This window comes from Diadema antillarum, unplaced genomic scaffold, assembly GCF_040938485.1.
Source record: "Diadema antillarum isolate AM-2024a unplaced genomic scaffold, OU_Dant_1.0 scf00000031, whole genome shotgun sequence".
Taxonomy (NCBI): Eukaryota; Metazoa; Echinodermata; class Echinoidea; order Diadematoida; family Diadematidae; genus Diadema; species Diadema antillarum.
The window spans coordinates 881,633-902,855 of NW_027270920.1; the positions used below are offsets into that span (position 1 = coordinate 881,633).

Below are 21,223 nucleotides of genomic sequence, written 5' to 3' on the forward strand. Positions count from 1 at the left end.
TTACAGTACCTGGTACCCTTGACAAGGTCTCTTCAAACTCTAAATGTAGGTAAATGTACCACAGCATAGATTGGGTTTGTCAGCATAAGTATGGACACTGGCTGCATTTATGACTATTAAAAAGTTCATTCCTTTACCCAATATGGAAAACAAGTGTCATGAAAATATTAGAGAGAAATGGCATAGACAAACATTGTAGTGAAGTTACCATTAAAGGCTTAAATATACATGTACAGCACTGTAGGTTAGCATAGTTGTCCAGTCAATAATTTCATGGCATTTGGAATGGAAATATCATTCATATTTCCAGCAAATGAATAACATTTCTTCTCCTCTGTGTGTGTGTGTGTTCTTATAAACGGCTCCAATTGGGAATATTGTAGTGTGTCACTCTAGGCAACAGGGGATAATACTAAACTGAATTCAAATGTTTTTTGTGGTTTTCAATTAAAATTTGTCCATTTATCACAATAAATAAAAATAATTTGTCTAGAAACAATGAAATATGCCCAGTTACATTGAGCAAACTATCATATCCCCAAATGAAGCATACTAGGAGAATGTGTGTGAGTATGTGTGTATGTGTGTCCTTGTTGACTGCATCCTCTGAGGTACGAATTGAGACCACACCCATGCGGGAGGGACTGTTGGTATCACAGAGCCTTGGTGTCCATCCCCATCATTTGATCGAGATGCTGACAATGCGGATGTCGTCCAGAGGTTTGTCCGTCTTGGGGTTGACCTTGACCTCGCTGATCTTCTGCACAGTCTCCATGCCTTTGATCACTCGGCCAAACACTGTGTGCTTATTGTCAAGCCATGGCTGAGACGGAAGGATAGATAGGGTACAGTGAGACGTGAATTGGTATCAACTGGTACCAGTAAGACTTCAACTGGCACCAACTGTTACCAACTGGTACAGAGTGAGACTTGAACCGGTATCAACTGGCCATTAGTAAACTTTTACTGGTGTCAACTGGTGGTAAGCAGTGCGACTTCAACTGGTATAAATTGGTACCAGTATGTCTTCAACTGGTATCTACTGGTTTCCTTTAGAATTGCTTTTTTTTGTTACTGGAAAGTTGGAGTTGCCTTCTAGTTTCAACTGGTACCAGTTGAGACCAGTTAAAACCAGTTGAAACCAGTTAAGACCAGTTAAAACCAGTAAAGGCCAGTTAAAAATGTAAACAGGTTTCTACTGGTTTGTATCAATTGGTTTTTCGACCTGGGGTTCATGACAATTATGGTCGTAACAATAATACAGTGGAGCCTCATCATGGAGAGGTTGGCTATAACAAAACTCTTTTATAACGAGGTGGCTTTGCTGGTCTCACTTCTATACAGAGCACTCCTGTTAATGAACATGGTTATAACAAAAGTGCGGATACAACAATGTAAAATTTAGGGTCCAAAATTTTCAGTTAGACATCTTCAGACACTTGATTTGTTTGGCTATAATGAAATTTCAAAATAATGAAAGAAAACTGTCAGTCCTGAGGACTTCCTAATATGCTGAAGTCTCCTGTATTTCTGTGGTTTTGTACCCTGGTATTGTCAGAAATCTGATATACCAAGGTAATCATCATGGCTTTTAGATTTTTGTTATAATGAGGTTCCCAAGTAATGATAAGTATAATAATAGCTACTTTGATAATGTTAGTGACACTAGGAGGGTTCATAATAGCGAAGTTATCACAGGGTTACAGGTGCTTCATTATGGGCACTTGACACAACATCAGTGCCGTACAATCTGAGGGTTTTCTTTTATCGGTTTTTCTTTTTTTTTGTCCAAACAATCAGTTAGTGTGCCTAGTGATACCAACAGAAAGATGAAAAGTTGTCTTATGAATAAATAGAGTTCACATCTATTGTGTAAGTTTCATATGTGTATCATTCAGAGTGACTCTGAATACATATCTATGTACAATGTGTGATGAGTTGGGAAAGAGTGCAGGAGTGTACATGATTATTATACACTCTGGGCAGGGTTTTGCACCATTGGACTTCTTGTACAATAGTCTGGAAAACTTTACACAAAACTATAGCACTCCCACTCCATACCAAGCTAAGCAATTCCACAACGGAATTGATAAACTTACGCAGGGAACGACTGTGATGAAGAACTGAGAGCCGTTGGTGTTTGGGCCCGCATTGGCCATGCTCAGCGTGTAGGGGCGGTCATGCCTCAACTTCTGGTGGAACTCATCCTCGAACTCACCACCCCAGATTGACTCTCCTCCGGTCCCATTGCCTGGAGAAATATTAACCACACACAGAGTGATGCTGGTAGGTCAACATTCTCTCTAGAGTAATGTATAAGTTCACACACACAGTGGCGAATCCTGGGGGGAGCACACTGGGTGTGTGCCCTTTAATTTGTATAGGCTTTAATTTGTATAGGTGCCCCCTCTTAATGGAATTCCTGTATCCACCCCTGCACACGTACAATGTAACTAAATAATGTCACCTTGAAAAACCACATCTCTCTATCTCACACCTCTCTACCAAAAAAAAAAAAAAAAAAACAAACCCAACAACAACAAAACAGAACAAAAAACAAACAACACTATGCAGGGCTGCACACTAACCCATTTTTTTCCACTGGTCGACCTGTCTGTCTGACCATTAGGTACCCAGTCTTTCCATTTTTTTTACTAGATTATACCTGAAAAAAGTTACTGGTCCAACAGTAACTTTTACTGATCCTGTACTGTCAGACCAGTGCCAGTGTGTAGCATTGGACTCTTAGGTGACCCTCGTTACCATGGTACCATCATCTCCTGAACTACGTGTATGATGCCCTGAACAACTACCCACTTGCCAATGATGCCAATTTGAAAGTGTTCTTGGGAAGTACTGTAAAAGCAGACATTTTCATCTGCATGAAATTTTCGCAAATTTCACGAGGAGCCAAGATTCACGAAAGTAAAATGCACTTGCAAGTTCTTGTCTACAAAAGGCATTGAATGCCAGTAGCGATTTGCAAAAAAAAATTTACGCCTTGAAAAAGGCTGTGGGATCCAATTTGCAAAAGTTTCATGTCATCATCATGATCACTCTAATGTAAATATCTCTCGCTAGATGGCAACCATTATTATTATTACACTAGATATAGGACAATATTGAAGAGCTTATTCGCAAAAACCGATAAGTCCATATTTGCCAAATGGAGATATTTGCGATTGAAGGTCAAGAAAATTATTAACCATTATCATTATTACACTAGATATAGGACAATATTGAAGAGCTTATTCGCAAAAACCGATAAGTCCATATTTGCCAAATGGAGATATTTGCGATTGAAGGTCAAGAAAAATAAAGAGAATAATAAGAAAAATTTTACTTCTTTTGACCATAACTTCTAAAATGTACCTTTATATGTAGTGACCAATATATCATTTAAAAGGTATTAATTTGTACTTTATGACAGAGACCATACTTCAAAATCTTCAAAAATGGACTTATCGGTTTTTGCGAACAAACTCTTCATATTTTGACAGGAAACTCATATTCTCACACTAAAACTCAACTTAAATTGTAACTCAACTGAAGTGGCAACATCAATATCCAGAGAAGAAAAGAAACCACGTTTTTAACTTTTCTTAGGATTACCTAAGGGATCCCCGGTTTGGATCATAAACTGCTTGATGACTCTGTGGAATATGTGTCCATTGTAGTAGCCATTTCTGCTATGCACACAAAAGTTTTCTATTGTCTTGGGACACCTGAGAATTGCAGGAAATAAACAAGAATGCAAGTTAATACGAAATGACAAAAGCAAAGAAACCAGGACATGCATTCCAGAGCCATTACACAGGAGATCAGAGCATAACCATTGATTATGATGATTTTGCTCCAGTGAAAATCTAAAAACTTGATCAGAGTTCAGAGGTTATTGCTGATCTTATCTTAGCCTGTTCAGGATGAGCTGATTTTGTTACAACGCACATTTCCTGTAACTTTAGACATCTCTCTCAGTATACTCGGGACCAGTCTCCTACAGCTTAAAAATGGGAGATAGAGCTGAATTTATCATTTTTCAGACTTTCATAAAATCAATTATAAAATTTGATGCAAAGCATATCAATTTCTTCCTTTTATTTCATTGCAAAAAATTGATACTCTGTGTAGTTTTGAGTATAAATAACATGCCGAGACTTTATAGATCAAAATATTGCCACCTTTAATATCTAATTTGCATGATGTAAATGTAACTGATATCACCGTTTTCTTAAACATGCAGAACTTCCATAACTCTCTGATTGTTTACTTGTCCAGTTTCAATGAATCTTTGATTCTCCTGCTTGTTCTGATATTTCTCCATCAATCAAAGTCAATTTGAACTTGGATATGAGTTTTCACTTTAAAAGTTGCTCTCAGTGTACAAGGCCAATAAATCTGACACCAGTCTTGAACCAAAGGCCCGAATTCACAAAGGCGGTACAATCTTGTCCATGATTTAAACCATGGACAAAGACCATGGGGCGCCAAGTTTTGCACGGAATATTTCGTTACAAAATCAGTCATTTTGTTGACGAATGATCATTTCAGCAACAAAATGTTCATTTCATTATGAAATGTGTCTTACGTTTCAAAATAATCCTTTTGTCGACAAAATTACTGATTTCGTAACGACATATTCCATGCAACACTTGGCGCTCCACGGTCTTTGTCTATGGTTTAAACCATGGACAAGATTGTACCACCGTCATAAACTTGGGCCTTTGAATCCAATGACATTGCCACAGCAATATGCTGAACATGGTCTTCTGCAGCATTCAGCATTCCTACTTCACTAGTGAACTGGGGCCTTGGAAGAGAAAACTCACTCATTGACGAAGAGCTTGACATGGACGTCCCCCATGGTTGTGTGTAGGATGGCAGCACCGGAGAGTCGCTGTGATGAACTCCCCTGATTTAAGCATGAGGACAGGGAAGAACAAGAAAATGGGATTGAGAAAAACAATTTTTATATATTAAGCAAATGGCAGAGCTTTCAACTTTCTTTGTTAAAGGACAAGTCCACCTTCATATACATGTGAATTGAGTGAATGCAACAATATTAGTAGAACACATCAGTGAGAGTTTGAGGAAAATCTGACAATCTGTTCAAAAGTAATGAGTTTTTAAAGTATCTGTGCAATCACTGCTGGATGAGAAGACTACTACGGTGTATGATGTCACATGCCTAGAACATTATAAGGAAAATAAAAAGAGAATTTCACAAAAGTTTACTTTTTGAATAAAGTCCTCATTTCTTCGACTTGTTACCGACGCACATTAAGGGTAATATTATTCCCCTTGCTTTCTGAAAGAGAGAAGTCGAGTGTTCTTTTGTTATGCGAGAAAAGTGAAAATAGGTTGAGTTTTCTTCATACTTTCTTTATATCGTTGTACACATGTGACATCACAAGCTATAGTAGTCTTCTCATCCAGCCGCGACTGAGCAGAAAAATCCATGACTTTAGAACGGATTGTCCAATTTTCCTCAAACTCTCACTGATGTGTTCTACTAATATTGCTGCATTCACTCAACCCGCATGTCTGTGAAGGTGAACTTGTCCCTTAAGCAGTGGAGAGCACATACACACAATCAATTACCCATAAAAAAAATTTTCTGACTTGGGGGGGGATTTTTATCGCTGTGGCATAGTGGATAAGACTCTCTACTCCCAATCGGAGGAACCGAGTTTGAATCCCGCCCAGTGCTTACATCCTTGGACGAGATGTTTTACCCACAATGTCCTTCTCGACCCAGGTGTATAAATGGATACCTGGCAACGCTGGGGTAATAATAATGGTAGGGCCCTCTGGTAGAGCAGTAGCAATACTGAAGAGGCTACCCTGGATAAATAAGACCTTGTTATTATTATCATTATAACTAAAGAGAGACTTACAATGACCAAGGTGGATGCCAACCAAGTCAAAATCATAGTAGTCTGGTTGATATACAAATGATGCACGGATCTGAATGCATCAAAAGGAATTGTGTGCATGCCCGTAGGGTGACTATGGAATCGTTTATTACCCATGAGACTAACCAGAGTGGGTGTAGACTAGATGTCATAGTTACTGCATGCACATAACCCCCCCCCCCCCCCAAACAAACAAAAAAAAAAAAAAAAAAAAAAAAAAAAAAAAGAAAACAAAGTGGATATTCAGTAGCATCAAGCACACATGGCTCTAAATCTTGCAAAGCACTGAATATTTCTGCCATAGGTTTCACCTACATGTATAATCTTTCTGGATTTATCTGAAATGTGCCACAATGAAATTTGATACATACAACAAATATGACCCTGGACCTACTTCACTTAAAAGATGAAAAATAAAAAATAACATCTTCTTTTCTTTCATTCAAGCCTTTCAAATTCCAGGATGCTTCCGTCTGTGGTAGTTATCATCCAAAATAGGATCCAGATGATAGACTGTAGAGTGAACTGGTTGATTGATTCCCTAAGCCCAAAGGATCCTCTTAAATTGGTCACAGAATGAAAATATTCCGTGGTCACTTTGAAAGTGAAACATGGTGTTGAAAGTGGGTAAAGGAAAGAAAAAAAAAATCAATGCCAGGGAAGCTATCGAGGCCACTGTTGAGGCTGTTCAGGGGAGGAAAAAATAAACAGACCTCTTCAGGAAGTGCTTCTCATTCCCATCTGGAAATGTATTCTTTTCTTTTCTTTTTTTTTTTTTGGGGGGGGGTTAAATTTGTTACTCAGAAAGGAAAGGGAAGGCTCTCACAAAATGAAAGCAGTCTGCTTCAAAGTAGGAACGCTTAGAGTAAGAATGGCTGTAACGTTACTGCAGATTTTGATCGAACAAACATCTTGTGCCTTCAGTATCATCCAGTGTAATTTTTAAGGAGCATCACTGCTTTTAATAGCTGTCATACATTAATTTTGCTTTGGGGTCCTGCTGAACTAGTCTGCTTCAATGAAAAAGTCACGCAACAGCTGGAAGATCGATACACATGCCTTTCAGCTCACAGTGATTCTCAGCAAAGAATGCTCACTGGAAACTTGTGACAACCGCACAGACAATTCATTCTCACGAACTCTGGCAGTAAAAGACACCTACAGCAACTTCAACCTTTGTTTTGGAAGCTCGTGGTCATGGCAACCAAGCCGGATAATGCTGGTTCAACCATTACAGCAATTGTGAGCTTACTGTTGTGTGTTCAGGCCGCCACGCCTGCATCCTTTGACAATTTCCAAACAAGTCAGCAGGAATGCAGATTCAAAGAAACCAGTGTGGGTGTCAAGGTATCCTGTACACATCTCTATCTGACGGACGTCCCTCGGAATTTGCCAAACAACACCATCTCGCTTGACTTATCATTCAACAACATCACGCTGCAGCGGAATGATTCCTTTACTAGCTTGCCAATGCTGGAAATTCTCAATTTGCAATGGAATAATATAGCAATTATTAGAAAAGAAATCTTCTGGCCACTGGCAAGCTTAAGGACTCTTATCTTGGGCGAGAATGCTATAGAGTATCTCGAGGCTGCAACATTTCTCTACAACCCTCATCTAACAATTGTACCATTGGCTTCCAACTGTCTCAAAGAAATTCCCACTGCTGCTTTATCAACCCTGTCTTCACTACAGTGGTAAATTTAGCAAGCAATTCTGTGAGATCCCTAAGCTTTAACGGATTTGAAAAATGGAAACACATCTCCGAACTTTCCTTGAAAGTAAACAATATAACTGAAATAAATCCCACTGATTTTCTTCCTCTGCAAAACACCACAGTAGAAATTCTTGATCTGAGGGCAAACCAAATAGAGAGCTTACCTTACCAAGCATTCTTCTACTTGAAGAATGTCAATGCAATCAATCTTGGAGGGAATAACATCTTCTCGTTTGGCATCTGGCCTTTCCTGGGCATGAAAGAAATTAGTACCCTCACTGTTGAGGGTTCATCGATTCATGAGCTCCCCCCAATGAATACTTCCACAAATCTCTCATTGCAATACCCAAACATTCCTAACCTTACCTTACGGTACAATTTCTTACAGTCTATCCCAAGTGGTGCTTTGTGGGGCTTTGACAAACTGAAGAAGCTTAATCTCTTTGCAAACAAGATTTCTGATATCACAAATGACTCTTTCTGTTGCCTGCTATCCTTAACAGACAGACCTTGATATGTCCCAAAACAAATTGTCCTTCATTCCACATGGAGCATTCTCTTGCTTGTCTCGCCTCCAGCAACTTAATGTGACAGGAAATGTACTGAACGTGGTTTCTCCACAGTCGTTTGCTGGCATGAACTCAATAAGGACTTTAGTGCTTGCCAAGAATTTCATTGATGAAGTCCTAGAGACAGCATGGACCATCCCCACCCTTCAAACACTTGATCTCTCACACAATCTCCTGGACACTCTCAAGAGCAGACGATTCACTGGTCTGTCAAACCTTCAAGCACTAAACATCTCGTTCAATCTTCTCACCATTATTACTCTGCAGTCCGTTTACTGGTCTATCAAACCTGCGGAAGTCTACATCTCAAATGAGAAACGTGCATATTTGAATGGCATGTTTAAGGCTTTGCCAAAGCTGCAATTCTTGGATGTGTCAAACAACCCGATCTCTTGGATGTCCATTGATCAATTCAGCAACAATGCTGACCTTGAGGAGCTGCGAATGGAACGAGGACAGCTACTGGGCAGAGTTTTGTTCGATAACAGTCAAAACAGTCTTTTTCAGAGGTCTCGTTTCCCTGGGAAAACTCCGTTTGAAGGGGAACTTTTTCCATCAAGTTGATCTTCGTACATTCTCAAATCTCTCCACACTTTACTACCTGGATATGAGTGAGTCACGTATCACTGTTCTTGTCCCTCGAATATTCAAAGATTTACACTCTCTAAAGTTCCTGTATCTGAACGACAACAAGCTACTAGCACTTAATGGGGATGTGTTTCAGGGACTTGGAAGCTTAACAGTACTTCTTATCCAGAATAATTCACTCAGTAAAATTGAGAAGCAGACCTTTGCACATACTCCAGAGCTACGAGCACTGTATTTGCCTGGGAATCATATCAACACCATACTTCCTGGAACCTTCTTTCCAACCACAAATCATTCTCTGTCCATTGACTTCTCCGGGAATCCCATCTCCTGCACCTGTGAGCTACAGTGGTTCAGGAACTGGCTTCACACTGCCAACATCAAAATGCAAAATGCTGATCAGACACGGTGCTCCAGCGCTTCACTGCAGGCGCTCAAAAACAAGCCTCTACTGTCCTTTGATCCAGGTGACTTCTGTGGTGTGGACATTGCTCTCATCAGTGGACTATCCCTGTCAGGAGCAGCTGTCTTTCTTCTCACTGTCCTTGCTTACATCAATCGCTGGTGGCTGAACTACAAATTCTTTCTGCTGAAGCTAGCCTTGTTTGGCTACAAGGAGGTTGAGGAAGATGTGGCAGAGGAGGACTACCGCTACCAGCTCAACGTCATGTTCCACGACGATGATGAGGGATTTGTGAATGACATCCTCAGACCAGCCTTGATGCAGAGGATGCCCCATCTGCAGCACATCATCTATGGGGACGATGACCTCAACGTAGGGATGTTCTACGTCGATGCCCTCTATTATGCTATTGAGAGCAGCTTCAAGTCGGTCCTGTTGATAAGCAATCAGTCTGTGGGTGATGCCTGGTTTATGACCAAGCTCCGTATGGCGCTGGAGCACTTGAATGAGACCAGACTGGACAAAATCATTCTTGTGTTTCTGGAGGACATTGAGGATGACAACCTGCCCTATCTTGTCAGGCTCTTTCTGAGTAGGAACAGGCCCTACATGTTGTGGAATGAGGATGAAGATGGGCAGGAACTGTTCTGGGCCACTTTAGAGAAGAACATGAGGTCTAATAGGGTTCTCAACAATATCATTCCTGTTTGAGATTGAATGATGCAGAAATCAGTATATAATGGCCCAAAGCTGAAGTGTTTCTGGAATTACACCCTTTTTTTCAGCCTTCAAATCCAGCTTGCCAATATTTGGTACGTTTGTTCCTTACAAGCTATGGCTATACATGTAAACTCTGAACAGCATGTCAAAAGAATGAAGGTACACACACATGCTACTTTCTTACTGTTTCAAAAACACACCATCAAATTGGTCATAAAGCAACCTATAAAAATTTACTCTCCGCTCTGAGATCATTTGAGAATGATAAGAACAATAAGAATAATGTCCTTGTACATTACAATGACAAATTTGTTCTGATGTGTGTCTACTCTGATACTCTTCAACAGAAATTTAAAATCTAGTTTGCATGCTGAAAAATAGAAATCAATGCATATTGTTAAAGAACTGTTTTCATATGACTGTTATAGCTAAGTTTCAATTACAGAAACTTTACAATTGAAAGTCGACGTTCATGTTCTACATAGAATGTCAAGAATTTAGACAGACAAACCATGGGTGTCGAGAACACTGAGAGACCTACTGTACAAAGAGAGTTGTCCACTCAGCAAAGTTAATTTAGATGAGGTAGCACATGATCAAAAACAAATCAAAGAGAGAGTTCAGTTATGTAAAGAAGTTTTAAAGAGATGATTGAAAAAAGAATTGCAGATGATTTAAAGGCTGGCTGGCAAAATTTGCAAATTTGGCAGACTACAAATAAATATAGTTTCTGAACATGATGTCAGGTTGATCTGCCAAAAGGTTAGAGCTCAAAAGGCTCCCAGTCATCTTAACAAGAGGCTAAGTTCTCAAGTTCTGCAGACATCAGGTGACAAATGTGTTTGCACATTTACTTCAGAAGTGCCTTGCCACTGGGCTACTTCCCAAATCATAGAAAAGTGCATGTGCTATTCCTGTACTAAAGGCGAAATATATGAATTAAATGATTTTAGACCAATGATTTTAGACCAATTACACTTATGCAAGTTCTGTAATGAAGTGTTTTGAGAAGATTTTGCTGAATATGCTGAAAGAAACAGAGACCCATATTAAATAGACACAAACAAATGCAGGTTGCTTTATAGGGGTAGGAGGTCAGTGGAGAAGCCATTCTGTTGTACTTAATACATAATGCCTTCTGGCATGAAGACTTACCTGGGACATAGATAAGATCAACTTTTGAAATTTTTCTAATGTCTTTAATACAATACTTACACATTTCTTAACATGGTAAACATGGGTGTCAATCTTTGCATCACATTGTTGATTCATAACTTCATGCAGCAACCAAACCACAGAGAGTCAAGGTTGGTCGAACAACCTCTAATGCTTGAACTGTTAGAATTGGTGTGTCACAGAAAAGTGTTTTGTCATCTGTTTTATTTTATTCACATATCAGTGAATTTATTGCCAAAAGAGACAAGTGTCTGACCATAAAATATGCTAATGATCAATACAGTAGTCTCAGGGTATCTGAATTCAAGCAATAAGGACAGACCTTTACGTCCAAAAATAGATTGATTTGGTCAAAGGTGTGTCCTTGTTGAACAGGCCTTCAAGTATAAGTAGGCCTACCTGAGCACAAAACTTGCCAATAATTTAGACAGGACTTCCAATGCACTGCTGTTTCAGAATAATGTCAATCCAAGACAACTTCCCATAAGGCAATTGAGTAAATCGAGGTTTGACAAAACACTGGCAGTTCTGTGCAACAAGTTCATAATTTAATCTATCTATACCGTATACAATTTGATATGGTTTTATGTTAATCTTACACAAAAAGACAGGGTGAGAATTAATGGGCCACAAAAGTGTGGTGCCTGCAACAAATTTTGGCAAAAAAATGAAAGAAAACAAAAGATCAAAAAAACATGAAATACATAAGACATTCACAAAACAATAAAGAACAAAAGAAATTGAATTTGATTGTGCCATTTTTTGTACGAAAATTGTTTGACGTGTCTTGAGGGATTGTGACACAAAAATTTAGCAATCCTTCAGTCTTTCTAACGGAGTTACAGGCGAAAATATGATTTCCAGCATAAATTTGCATGATTGATTTACTAAACATAGAAAATCAATATTTTTCTATTGTATGAAGTTGACATCTGGCTTATGTTCGGGCAAAATTTTGCAGCAATCACGCCAACGGCGGCCGAGATCTGAAGTGGGGGGTCAAATTGACCACTTGGTCTCAAATAGCGTACTAGCAGTTAGAACAGGGTTAATCGGCCACAAAAGTGTGCGCAAAAGATAGTTGGTTTGGAATTGCCTATGGTCTAGGCTTAATATGTTGAGAGAATGATGGTCAAAATAAATGAAATAATGACTGATTCCACACACCCTCTGTGCCATTATTATTAGTTTGAACATGTCAGGATTCTGACTCTGTATTCCTTGCATTCATTTTAGACTAGATCTTTTGTCCCGGATTCAATCCATACATATAATGACAGAGTAATTAGGTATGGTTTATGTGCATTTTTCATTGCATTTATATCATATTTCCATTATGTCTTCCGGCAGTTGGCTTTGCCTTGATATGTAATATCATATTATCCTCATAATTATTGTGTGTGTGTGTGTGTGTGTGTGTGCGTTTTATGCAACAGTATCTGTATTTTTTTAACTCGGAAATTGGTTGACATTGTGTCTATTCTTGCATCACATTGTTGATTTCATATGTTTGTTTATTTGTTTGTTTTTTGCTGAAGAGGCCACAGAAAGTCAAGGTTGGTTGAAAATCCTCTGATCCTTTCACTGTGATACTTGACATGATCCAGGAATGCATTCTGTTATTACATCCATTTAATTTTGGTATTTCCAGTTTTGAATGTTAATGAATTTACCTCACTCAAACAGGAGAGTGTTTGATTATTAAACACAGGATGTGGATGATGCAGTGATGATGCAGGAGAGTATATCAATAAATATTGTAATAAGTTAGATAATTGTATAAAAATTATATATGTAAACAGTCTCTGTCTTTACTTTGTAATTATGCAAGGTCAATATATTACATTGTTATGGTGTATGTAATATTGTATGTAAATGTGCTTCAGTTTCAGTTGTACTTTGTGATGTCTTTGGGTGTACCAATAATTCATTATTTCATGTATATTTGTTGTAGTATCCAATGTATGAAGAATTTCCATTTCGGACAATAAAGGAATCAAACAATCAAGAGCAGCTTTGTCCAAGATTTCACTGCTGTGGGGTGGGTGAACATATTCATTCCTGACCTTTGCAAAGTACAATAATCACAATTTGATCACAAGATAAAGAAATATTAAAGCATTATGCAAAAAATTCAATGGCAAGTGAGAAAGTATGGCACTCATTTGGAAAATCCAACATCAAGATTATACAGAAATTTCACTAACATAAAGGAAAATTTTTAGTCAATGACAGAAAATGATATACTGTAAAACGAGGAATGCTTGCATGCATTTTAATTCCGCGAATTTTGCGAGCGACAACAGTCGCGAAATTAAAATGCGCGAAAGTTCTTGATCACATACATGTAGTATGCATTGAAAACAAATGATGCCAGCGGCAATTCGCGAAAATTCACAAAAATTGGAGCCGTTGGCTCCAATTCGTGAAATTTTCACGCCGCGAATATATCACGTTTTACAGCATGCAATCTACTTAGCCAAGCAAAATACTTCGTAAAAGTTGTGCTTATTCTTGGTAACGAAGAAACTGGCCCAGACTCCAAACCATGATGGTGTAACATGAGGAGTAAGAGAACAGGAATCGTGCGACTGCCCTGTTTTTCTTTCATTCTTTGTTTTGTGCCACACAGTGAATCCTTAATGCTTAATTTCTTCTCTCACAGTTTTCTTTGGCAGTCAAACCAGAAAGGAGAGAAATGGGTACGGAAGTCTTGTGTTATTCTCATTTCTTTTCTTTCTTGCTTGCATTGTAGTTACCCGGTATATATGCTTGTCATGACATCAGCGAAAAAGTCAGAATTTCATGATTTGAGTAACATTTGCATAAATCATAAGTTTAGTGCTGAAAGTGGGAAAAGGAAAGAAAGTAAGAGATTAACCGGGAAGTTGTCATGGCCATTGTTAAGGCTGCATGGAGGAGAAAAAACAAACAAACAAATGCATGTGGATGCGCTTCTCATATTCCCATCTGGATTTCTTTTTTCTTAACTTCTTCCTCAGAAAGGAAAGGGAAGGATATCACAGAAAAAAAAAAGTAGTTTACTTCAAAGAAGCGATGCTGAGAGTAAGAATGGCTGTATGTTTCTGGACAGTCTGCAGTTGAGTCTTGTTGCTTCAAATGAATGTCTAGACTTCGATCAGATAACTATCTCCTGCCTTCTGTGTCATCCAGAGTGCTTTTAATGGCTGTCATGTACTAATTTTGCTTTGGGACACTGCTGCAACAATCTGCATTATGGAATTAGTCACATGACACCTATGAGATACACGTGCCTTGCAACTCACAGTGAGTCTTGGAAATGCATACTCTCTGGAAACTTGTAACAACAGCACAGACAATTTATTGTCACCTGCTCTGGCTGTGAAAGACACCTACTGCAACTTTGACTTTTGTTTTCGATGGCCGTAGCCATGGCAACCAAGCTGGATACTGCTACTTCAACCGTTACAGCAATTGTGTGCTTACTATTGTGTGTTCAGGCCACCACGCCAACACCCTCTGGCCATTTCCATGTACAAAGTCAGCAGCGATGTAGATTCAAAGAAACCAGTGTGGGTGTCAAGGTATCCTGTACACATCTCCATCTGACGTCCATACCTTGGAATTTGCCAAACAACACCATCTCGCTTGACTTATCATTCAACAACATCACGCTGCAGCGGAATGATTCCTTTACTAGCTTGCCAATGCTGGAAATTCTCAATTTGCAATGGAATAATATAGCAATTATTAGAAAAGAAATCTTCTGGCCACTGGCAAGTTTAAGGACTCTTATCTTGGATGAGAATGCTATAGAGTATCTCGAGGCTGCAACATTTCTTTACAACCCTCTCTAACAAACGTACCATTGGCTTTAAACTGTCTCACAGAAATTCCCACTAGTGCTTTATCAGCCCTGTCTTCATTACCAGTGGTAAATTTAGCAACCAATTCTGTGAGATCTCTAAGCTTTAATGGATTTGAAAAATGGAAACACATCTCCGAACTTTCCTTGAAATGTAAACAATATAACTGAAATAAACCCAACTGATTTCCTTCCTCTGCAAAACACCACAGTAGGTATTCTTGATCTGAGGGCAAACCAAATAGAGAGCTTACCTTACCACGCATTCTTCTACTTGAAGAATGTCAATGCAATCAATCTTGGAGGGAATAACATCTTCTCTTTTGGCATCTGGCCTTTCCTGGGCATGAAAGAAATAAGTACCCTCTATGTTGAGGGTTCATTGATTCATGAGCTCCCCCCAATGAATACTTCTGCAAATCTCTCATTGCCATACCCAAACATTCCTAACCTTTCCCTACGGTATAATTTCTTACAATCTATCCCAAGTGGTGCCTTGTGGGGCTTTGACAAACTGAAGAGGCTTAACCTCCATGGAAATAAGATTTCTGATATTACAAATGACTCTTTCTGTTGCCTACTATCTCTAGCAGACCTTGATATGTCCCAAAATGCATTGTCCTTCATTCCACATGGTGCATTCTCTTGTTTGTCTAACCTCCAGCAGCTTAATGTGACAGGAAATGTTCTGAAGGTGGTTTCTCCACAGTCGTTTGCTGGCATGAACTCAATAAGGACTTTATTGCTTGCCAAAAATTTCATTGAGGAAGTATTAGGAGCAGCATGGACCATCCCTACCCTTCAAACACTTGATCTTTCACATAATCTCCTGGACACTCTCAAGAGCAGACGATTCACTGGTCTGTCAAACCTTCAAGTGCTAAATATCTCATTTAATCTTCTCACCATGTTCACTCTGCAGTCCGTTTATGGACTATCAAACCTGCAGAAGCTGTATGCCACAAATGAGAAACATTCATATTTGAATGGCATGCTTAAGGCTTTGCCAAAGCTGCAATACTTGGATGTGTCAAACAACCCGATCTCCTGGATGTCCATTGATCAATTCACTCACAATGCTGTCCTTGAAGAGCTGCGAATGGAACGAGGACAGTTGCTGGGCAGAGACTTATTTGACAACAGTCAAAACATGTCTATTTTCAGAGGCCTTGCTTCCCTGGGCAAGCTCCGTTTGAAAGGGAACTTTTTGCATCAATTAGATCTTCGAACATTCTCAAACCTTTCCAATCTTTACTACCTGGATATGAGTGAGTCACGTATCACTGTTCTTGTCCCTCGAATATTCAAAGATTTACACTCTCTAAAGTTCCTGTATCTGAATGACAACAAGCTACTAGCACTTAATGGAGATGTGTTTCAGGGACTTGGAAGCTTAACAGTACTTCTTATCCAGAATAATTCACTCAGCAAAATTGAGAAACAGACTTTTGCACCTACTCCAGAGCTACGAGCACTGTATTTGCCTGGGAATCATATCAACACCATACTTCCTGGAACCTTCTTTCCGACCACAGATCATTCTCTGTCTATTGACATCTCCAGGAATCCCATCTCCTGCACCTGTGAGCTACAGTGGTTCAGGAACTGGCTTCACACAGCCAACATCAGAATTGAACATCCTGATCGGACACTGTGCTCCAGCGCCTCACTGCAGGTGCTCAAAAACAAGCCTCTACTGTCCTTTGATCCAGGTGACTTCTGTGGTGTGGACACCGCTCTCATCACTGGACTATCCCTGACAGGAGCGGCTGTCTTTCTTCTCACTGTCCTCGCTTACATCAATCGCTGGTGGCTGAACTACAAATTCTTTCTGCTGAAGCTAGCCTTGTTTGGCTACAAGGAGGTTGAGGAAGATGTGGCAGAGGAGGACTACCGCTACCAGCTCAACGTCATGTTCCACGACGATGATGAGGGGTTTGTGAATGACATCCTGAGACCAGCCTTGATGCAGAGGATGCCTCATCTGCAGCACATCATCTACGGGGACGATGACCTCAACGTAGGGATGTTCTATGTCGACGCCCTCTATCATGCTATTGAGAGCAGCTACAAGTCAGTCCTTTTGATAAGCAATCAGTCTGTGGGTGATGTCTGGTTTATGACCAAGCTCCGTATGGCGCTGGAGCACTTGAATGAGACCAGACTGGACAAAATCATTCTTGTGTTTCTGGAGGACATTGAGGACGACAACCTGCCCTATCTTGTCAGGCTCTTTCTGAGTAGGAACAGACCCTACATGTTGTGGACTGAGGATGAAGATGGACAGGAACTGTTCTGGGCCACTTTAGAGAAGAACATGAGGTCTAATAGGGTTCTCAACAATATCATTCCTGTTTGAGATTGAATGGTGTAAACAAACAGCACATGTTGGGCCAAAGTTTGTGGGTAACATGCTTGTAAGTTACAGTGGACTCCAGTTATAATGAAGTCCTGGGGACCTGCATCTTTCTTTCGTTATTATCTAAATTTTGTTATAACCCAACAAATACACAATAAAAATACATAGAGAGCATAATGTTGGAGCTGAATTTTTTCTTCGTTGTAACCAGAATTGTCATTATATTGTGTTCATTACAACGGGAGTGCCTCGTATCAATCCAGCCGAATAGCCTTCAGTTTTCCTTGATTTACGTCCTTGTTCAGACTTCAAATCCAAATCACCAATATTTGGTGATTATTTGTACCTACACGTGTATAGTGAGTGTGCTTATAAACTCAAAACAGCAGGTAAAGAGGAACAAAGAAACTATGTGCTTGATCCTATTTCACTATTTGAAAAAGAGACTGTAGACTTTGTCATAATATAATTGCATGTTGTATTCTCTGCTTTCAGAATATTTGAGTCCAACATTTTTAGATAAAATAATTTCCTGGCACATAACAATGTCATCTTGCCAATTTGTTCTAATGTGTGAACACTATTCTTCAGAAGATATCTAAAATCTAGTTCGATTGCTGAAGAAAAAAATAATATGCATCTTCTTAACCATTTCCATATAGTTAGCTGGCTTCTATTACAAAAACTTGGCAACTGAAAGTCTTCCTAAAAGCAACTTGACTGCACACACTAGTCATACTTGCTTGATATCAAATGTCTGATTTATTATGATAGTGTGAGCATCTCAAATGCATTGAAGACATAATCTTGTGAATTATCAGAACAATTGATTGTATATATTGGCTGTAGAATCTTCATGAATTTGACCTAAATTGTTAGAACTTCTATGTGTCTAACTAAGGAACAGATTGTTCATTGCTACCGATGTATAAAAATACTTAATGCAATTCATGTTGATATTTATTCACAAAGATGTAAAGTACAGGTCTGATATTCAATTCAATACTTTAGTCAGAAATTCACAAATTTGACATACTCTTTTTGACTTCAGTCAAAGACTGAGGCAAAATTGGTAAATTCTAATCACTGATTATGTAAATATTTGACTGAAAGAACTTCATTCAAGTGAAATACTAAGTTTAAATCTGAAGTTTTCATGTTTTTCATTTCGGTTACATATTTGCTTTATATAAGCATGAAGGAAGGGCCCTTATGTTAATCATTAGAAGAAAAAAAAACACGAAACAAACCCTGACTAAATTATGCTGTGGGTTAAGTAAGGCTTCCTGTATCACCTTCACTACCATCATTGGCCAGTGTAACATTGGTGTGGGGCAGATGAACGTATTCATTTTTTAAAAGAGAACAGTAATCAAGAGTTGATCAGGAGATAAAGACACAAGAAGCATTACTGAGGTTCTTATGTCGCATCACGAGGTTAGGATGTGACAATTGTATGTGGGGTAGGAAAGGTAGCACAATATTTACTTTGACACTGCAAAACCTATAAGTGAGCATTACACAAAAATCTAATGCAAAGTGAGCAAGCAAGGCACCCTTTGGGTAAATGTGACATAAGGATTCTAAAGAATATTTTCCGAAACAGGAAGTAAAAGTCTGATAGTTGACGACAAAATATGATGTACATAACACAATCTACTTAGCCAAGCAAAATATTTTGTAAAAGTTTGGCTTATTCTTAGAATAGTAATGAATGAACTGGCCCAGACTAGAAACCATGATGGTGTGATATGAGGAGTAAGAGAGCAGAAATCATGTGCCATGTTCTTCCTCCATTCTTTGTTTTGAGCTGCAGAGTGATTCACACATACACTGTAATCTCCTCTCTCACAGTTTGCTTTGGCAGTCGAAATAGAAAGGAGAGAAATGGGTACGGAAGTCTGGTGTTATTCTTATTTCCTGCTTTTTTGCTTACATTGCAGTCAGTTAGTATTAAAGTTCATGCACAAATCTGGCATGATATTAATGTTTTGGTGAAATTTGAATTAAAAAAAAACTACACATGAAATGTCATATGACTCTCCAGAGAAAGCTTCCTTACAGGGACACTGTCTTAGTGACTTTTAAAAGAATACATGGTTTTTAACCAACTGTGTATTTGTGCATTGCATTCCAATTTTCTTCAATCCAAAGTACCTGCTTCATACTTTATTTTTTTTTGTAATGACCTCAAAGAGTTTACTGTCTGTATTCATCTTATACTGCTCATGAGTCCCTAATTCCTCTGGAACCATTGATGAAAACAAGTTCACAAAATGAAGGTCTAATATCTCCTGAATATTACTAGAACAGTAGTGAAGTTTGAGGAAAATCGTACAATCCATTCAAAAGATACATCCTGGTATCCTTAAAGTGTCTGTGCACTCACTGCTGTATGAGAAGACTACTCCTGTTTGTGATGTCACATGTATAGAAGGATGTATGTTCCTCACTCAGACAATTTACTTGGATATCTCCCTCAAGGGCCATTGCGGACATGGTTCGTTTGGGGCATACATATGGAGAGGCAATTGCATGCGTATGCCCGTTTCCATACGTATGCCCCAAACGAGTTGTGTCCGCAGCGGCCTTCCATATACATTGCCTCTCCCTCGCTTCTTCTACCACCCCGACTTTGCCACTGTCACTATCAGTGTCATTGTCACTGTCATCACTCAATTCACTCTTGACGTCAAACTCAAAGTCTTTCCGTGCAATATCAGGTAAAAATCAGATGTTTTAATGTCTCAGCCGAGAAAGCAGATGCGACTAAAGACGGGCCAGATATTGCATCCGCTCACCATGAAATAAGTGCTCTATGAATGGCAGCCTCGATGTCCCGCTGCACTCGTAAAGGGTTTTGTTCATTTCGTGATGTCATATTTTAGGGCTCGAAAAAGACGGCTGTTCCGGAGCAAAAAACGGTGAAGTAAATCAGTCAGTTTTAACTCGCGATTTCTCAGTGGCTCAAATATCTTTTGATAAGTCACATTAAAAATCTGTTTCAGGAGACATTTCCTCTGCTTTGACACCTTCTTTTATATGATTTTCTTGATTTTAATGTCTCATTCACCATACTTTAAGTACGAGGACAGGGAAGAAGAAGAAAATAGGATTATGAAAAACACTTCTGCATATATAAGCAAATGGCAGAGCTTTCAACTTTCTTTGTTAAGCACGGGATAGCACATACACAAATCAATTACCAAAGGGGGGGGGGGGGGGCGCGCGCTGTGGCATAGTGGATAAGACTCTCTACTCCCAATCGGAGGACCAAAGTTTGATTCCCGCCAGTGCTTATGCCCTTGGACAAAATGTTTTACCCACAATGTCCCTCTTGACCCAGGTGTATAAATGGGTACCTGGCAACGCTGGGGTAATAATAATGGCAGGGCCCTCTGGTAGAGCAGTGGCAGCACTGAAGAGGCTACCCTGGATAAATAAGACCTTGTTATTACTATTATCATTATAACTACAGAGGGAATTACAATGACCTAGATGGATGTCAACCAAGTCAAAATTATAGTAGTCTGGTTGATATACAAATGATGCACAGGTCTGAATGCACCAAAAGGAATTGTGTGCATGCCCGTAGGGTGACTATGGAATCGTTAATCACCCACAAGACTAAGCCGAGTGGGTATAGACTAGATTCCATGGTTACCGCAGGCACACTATCAACTCCCCCCTCAAAAAAAAAAAAAGAGAAGAAAGAAAAGAAAGTGGATATACTAATGTTTGTACTGTAGTATCAAGCACACATGTCTCTAAATCTTGCCAAGCACTGAATATTTCTGCTAGAGGTTTCACCTACATGTACATTTTTCTCATGACCCTGAACCTATTCAACTTAAAAGAGAAAAAAAAATAACCTCTTCTTTCTTTCATTCAAGATATTCAAATTCCTTGATGTTTCTGTCTGTGTTAGC

The 21,223-nt window shown here is 39.1% G+C and overlaps 3 protein-coding genes across 3 annotated transcripts in view; 2 read left to right on the top strand and 1 right to left on the bottom strand.

The window, feature by feature from the left end:
- Positions 1 to 220: 220 nt before the first annotated feature.
- The window catches only part of LOC139741180 (peptidylprolyl isomerase domain and WD repeat-containing protein 1-like), an 84,775-nt gene continuing 63,772 nt past the window's right edge, over positions 221 to 21,223 (bottom strand). Inside the window, exons 13-16 of the mRNA XM_071651776.1 lie at positions 4,830 to 4,912; positions 3,613 to 3,725; positions 2,100 to 2,251; positions 221 to 823 (exon numbers count right to left, since the gene is read on the bottom strand). Coding sequence (XP_071507877.1) covers positions 680 to 823; positions 2,100 to 2,251; positions 3,613 to 3,725; positions 4,830 to 4,912 — 492 coding nt within the window. The 3' untranslated portion in view covers positions 221 to 679. The remainder of the gene's footprint in view (positions 824 to 2,099; positions 2,252 to 3,612; positions 3,726 to 4,829; positions 4,913 to 21,223) is intronic.
- On the top strand, positions 9,025 to 9,903 carry LOC139741169 (toll-like receptor 2 type-2). Its single transcript, XM_071651765.1, has one exon. It carries the CDS (start codon positions 9,175 to 9,177, stop codon positions 9,901 to 9,903), a length of 729 nt encoding a protein of 242 aa, XP_071507866.1. The 5' UTR covers positions 9,025 to 9,174.
- Positions 15,621 to 17,294, top strand: LOC139741427 (uncharacterized). The gene has a single exon (XM_071652012.1). It carries the CDS (start codon positions 15,657 to 15,659, stop codon positions 17,292 to 17,294), a length of 1,638 nt encoding a protein of 545 aa, XP_071508113.1. The 5' UTR covers positions 15,621 to 15,656.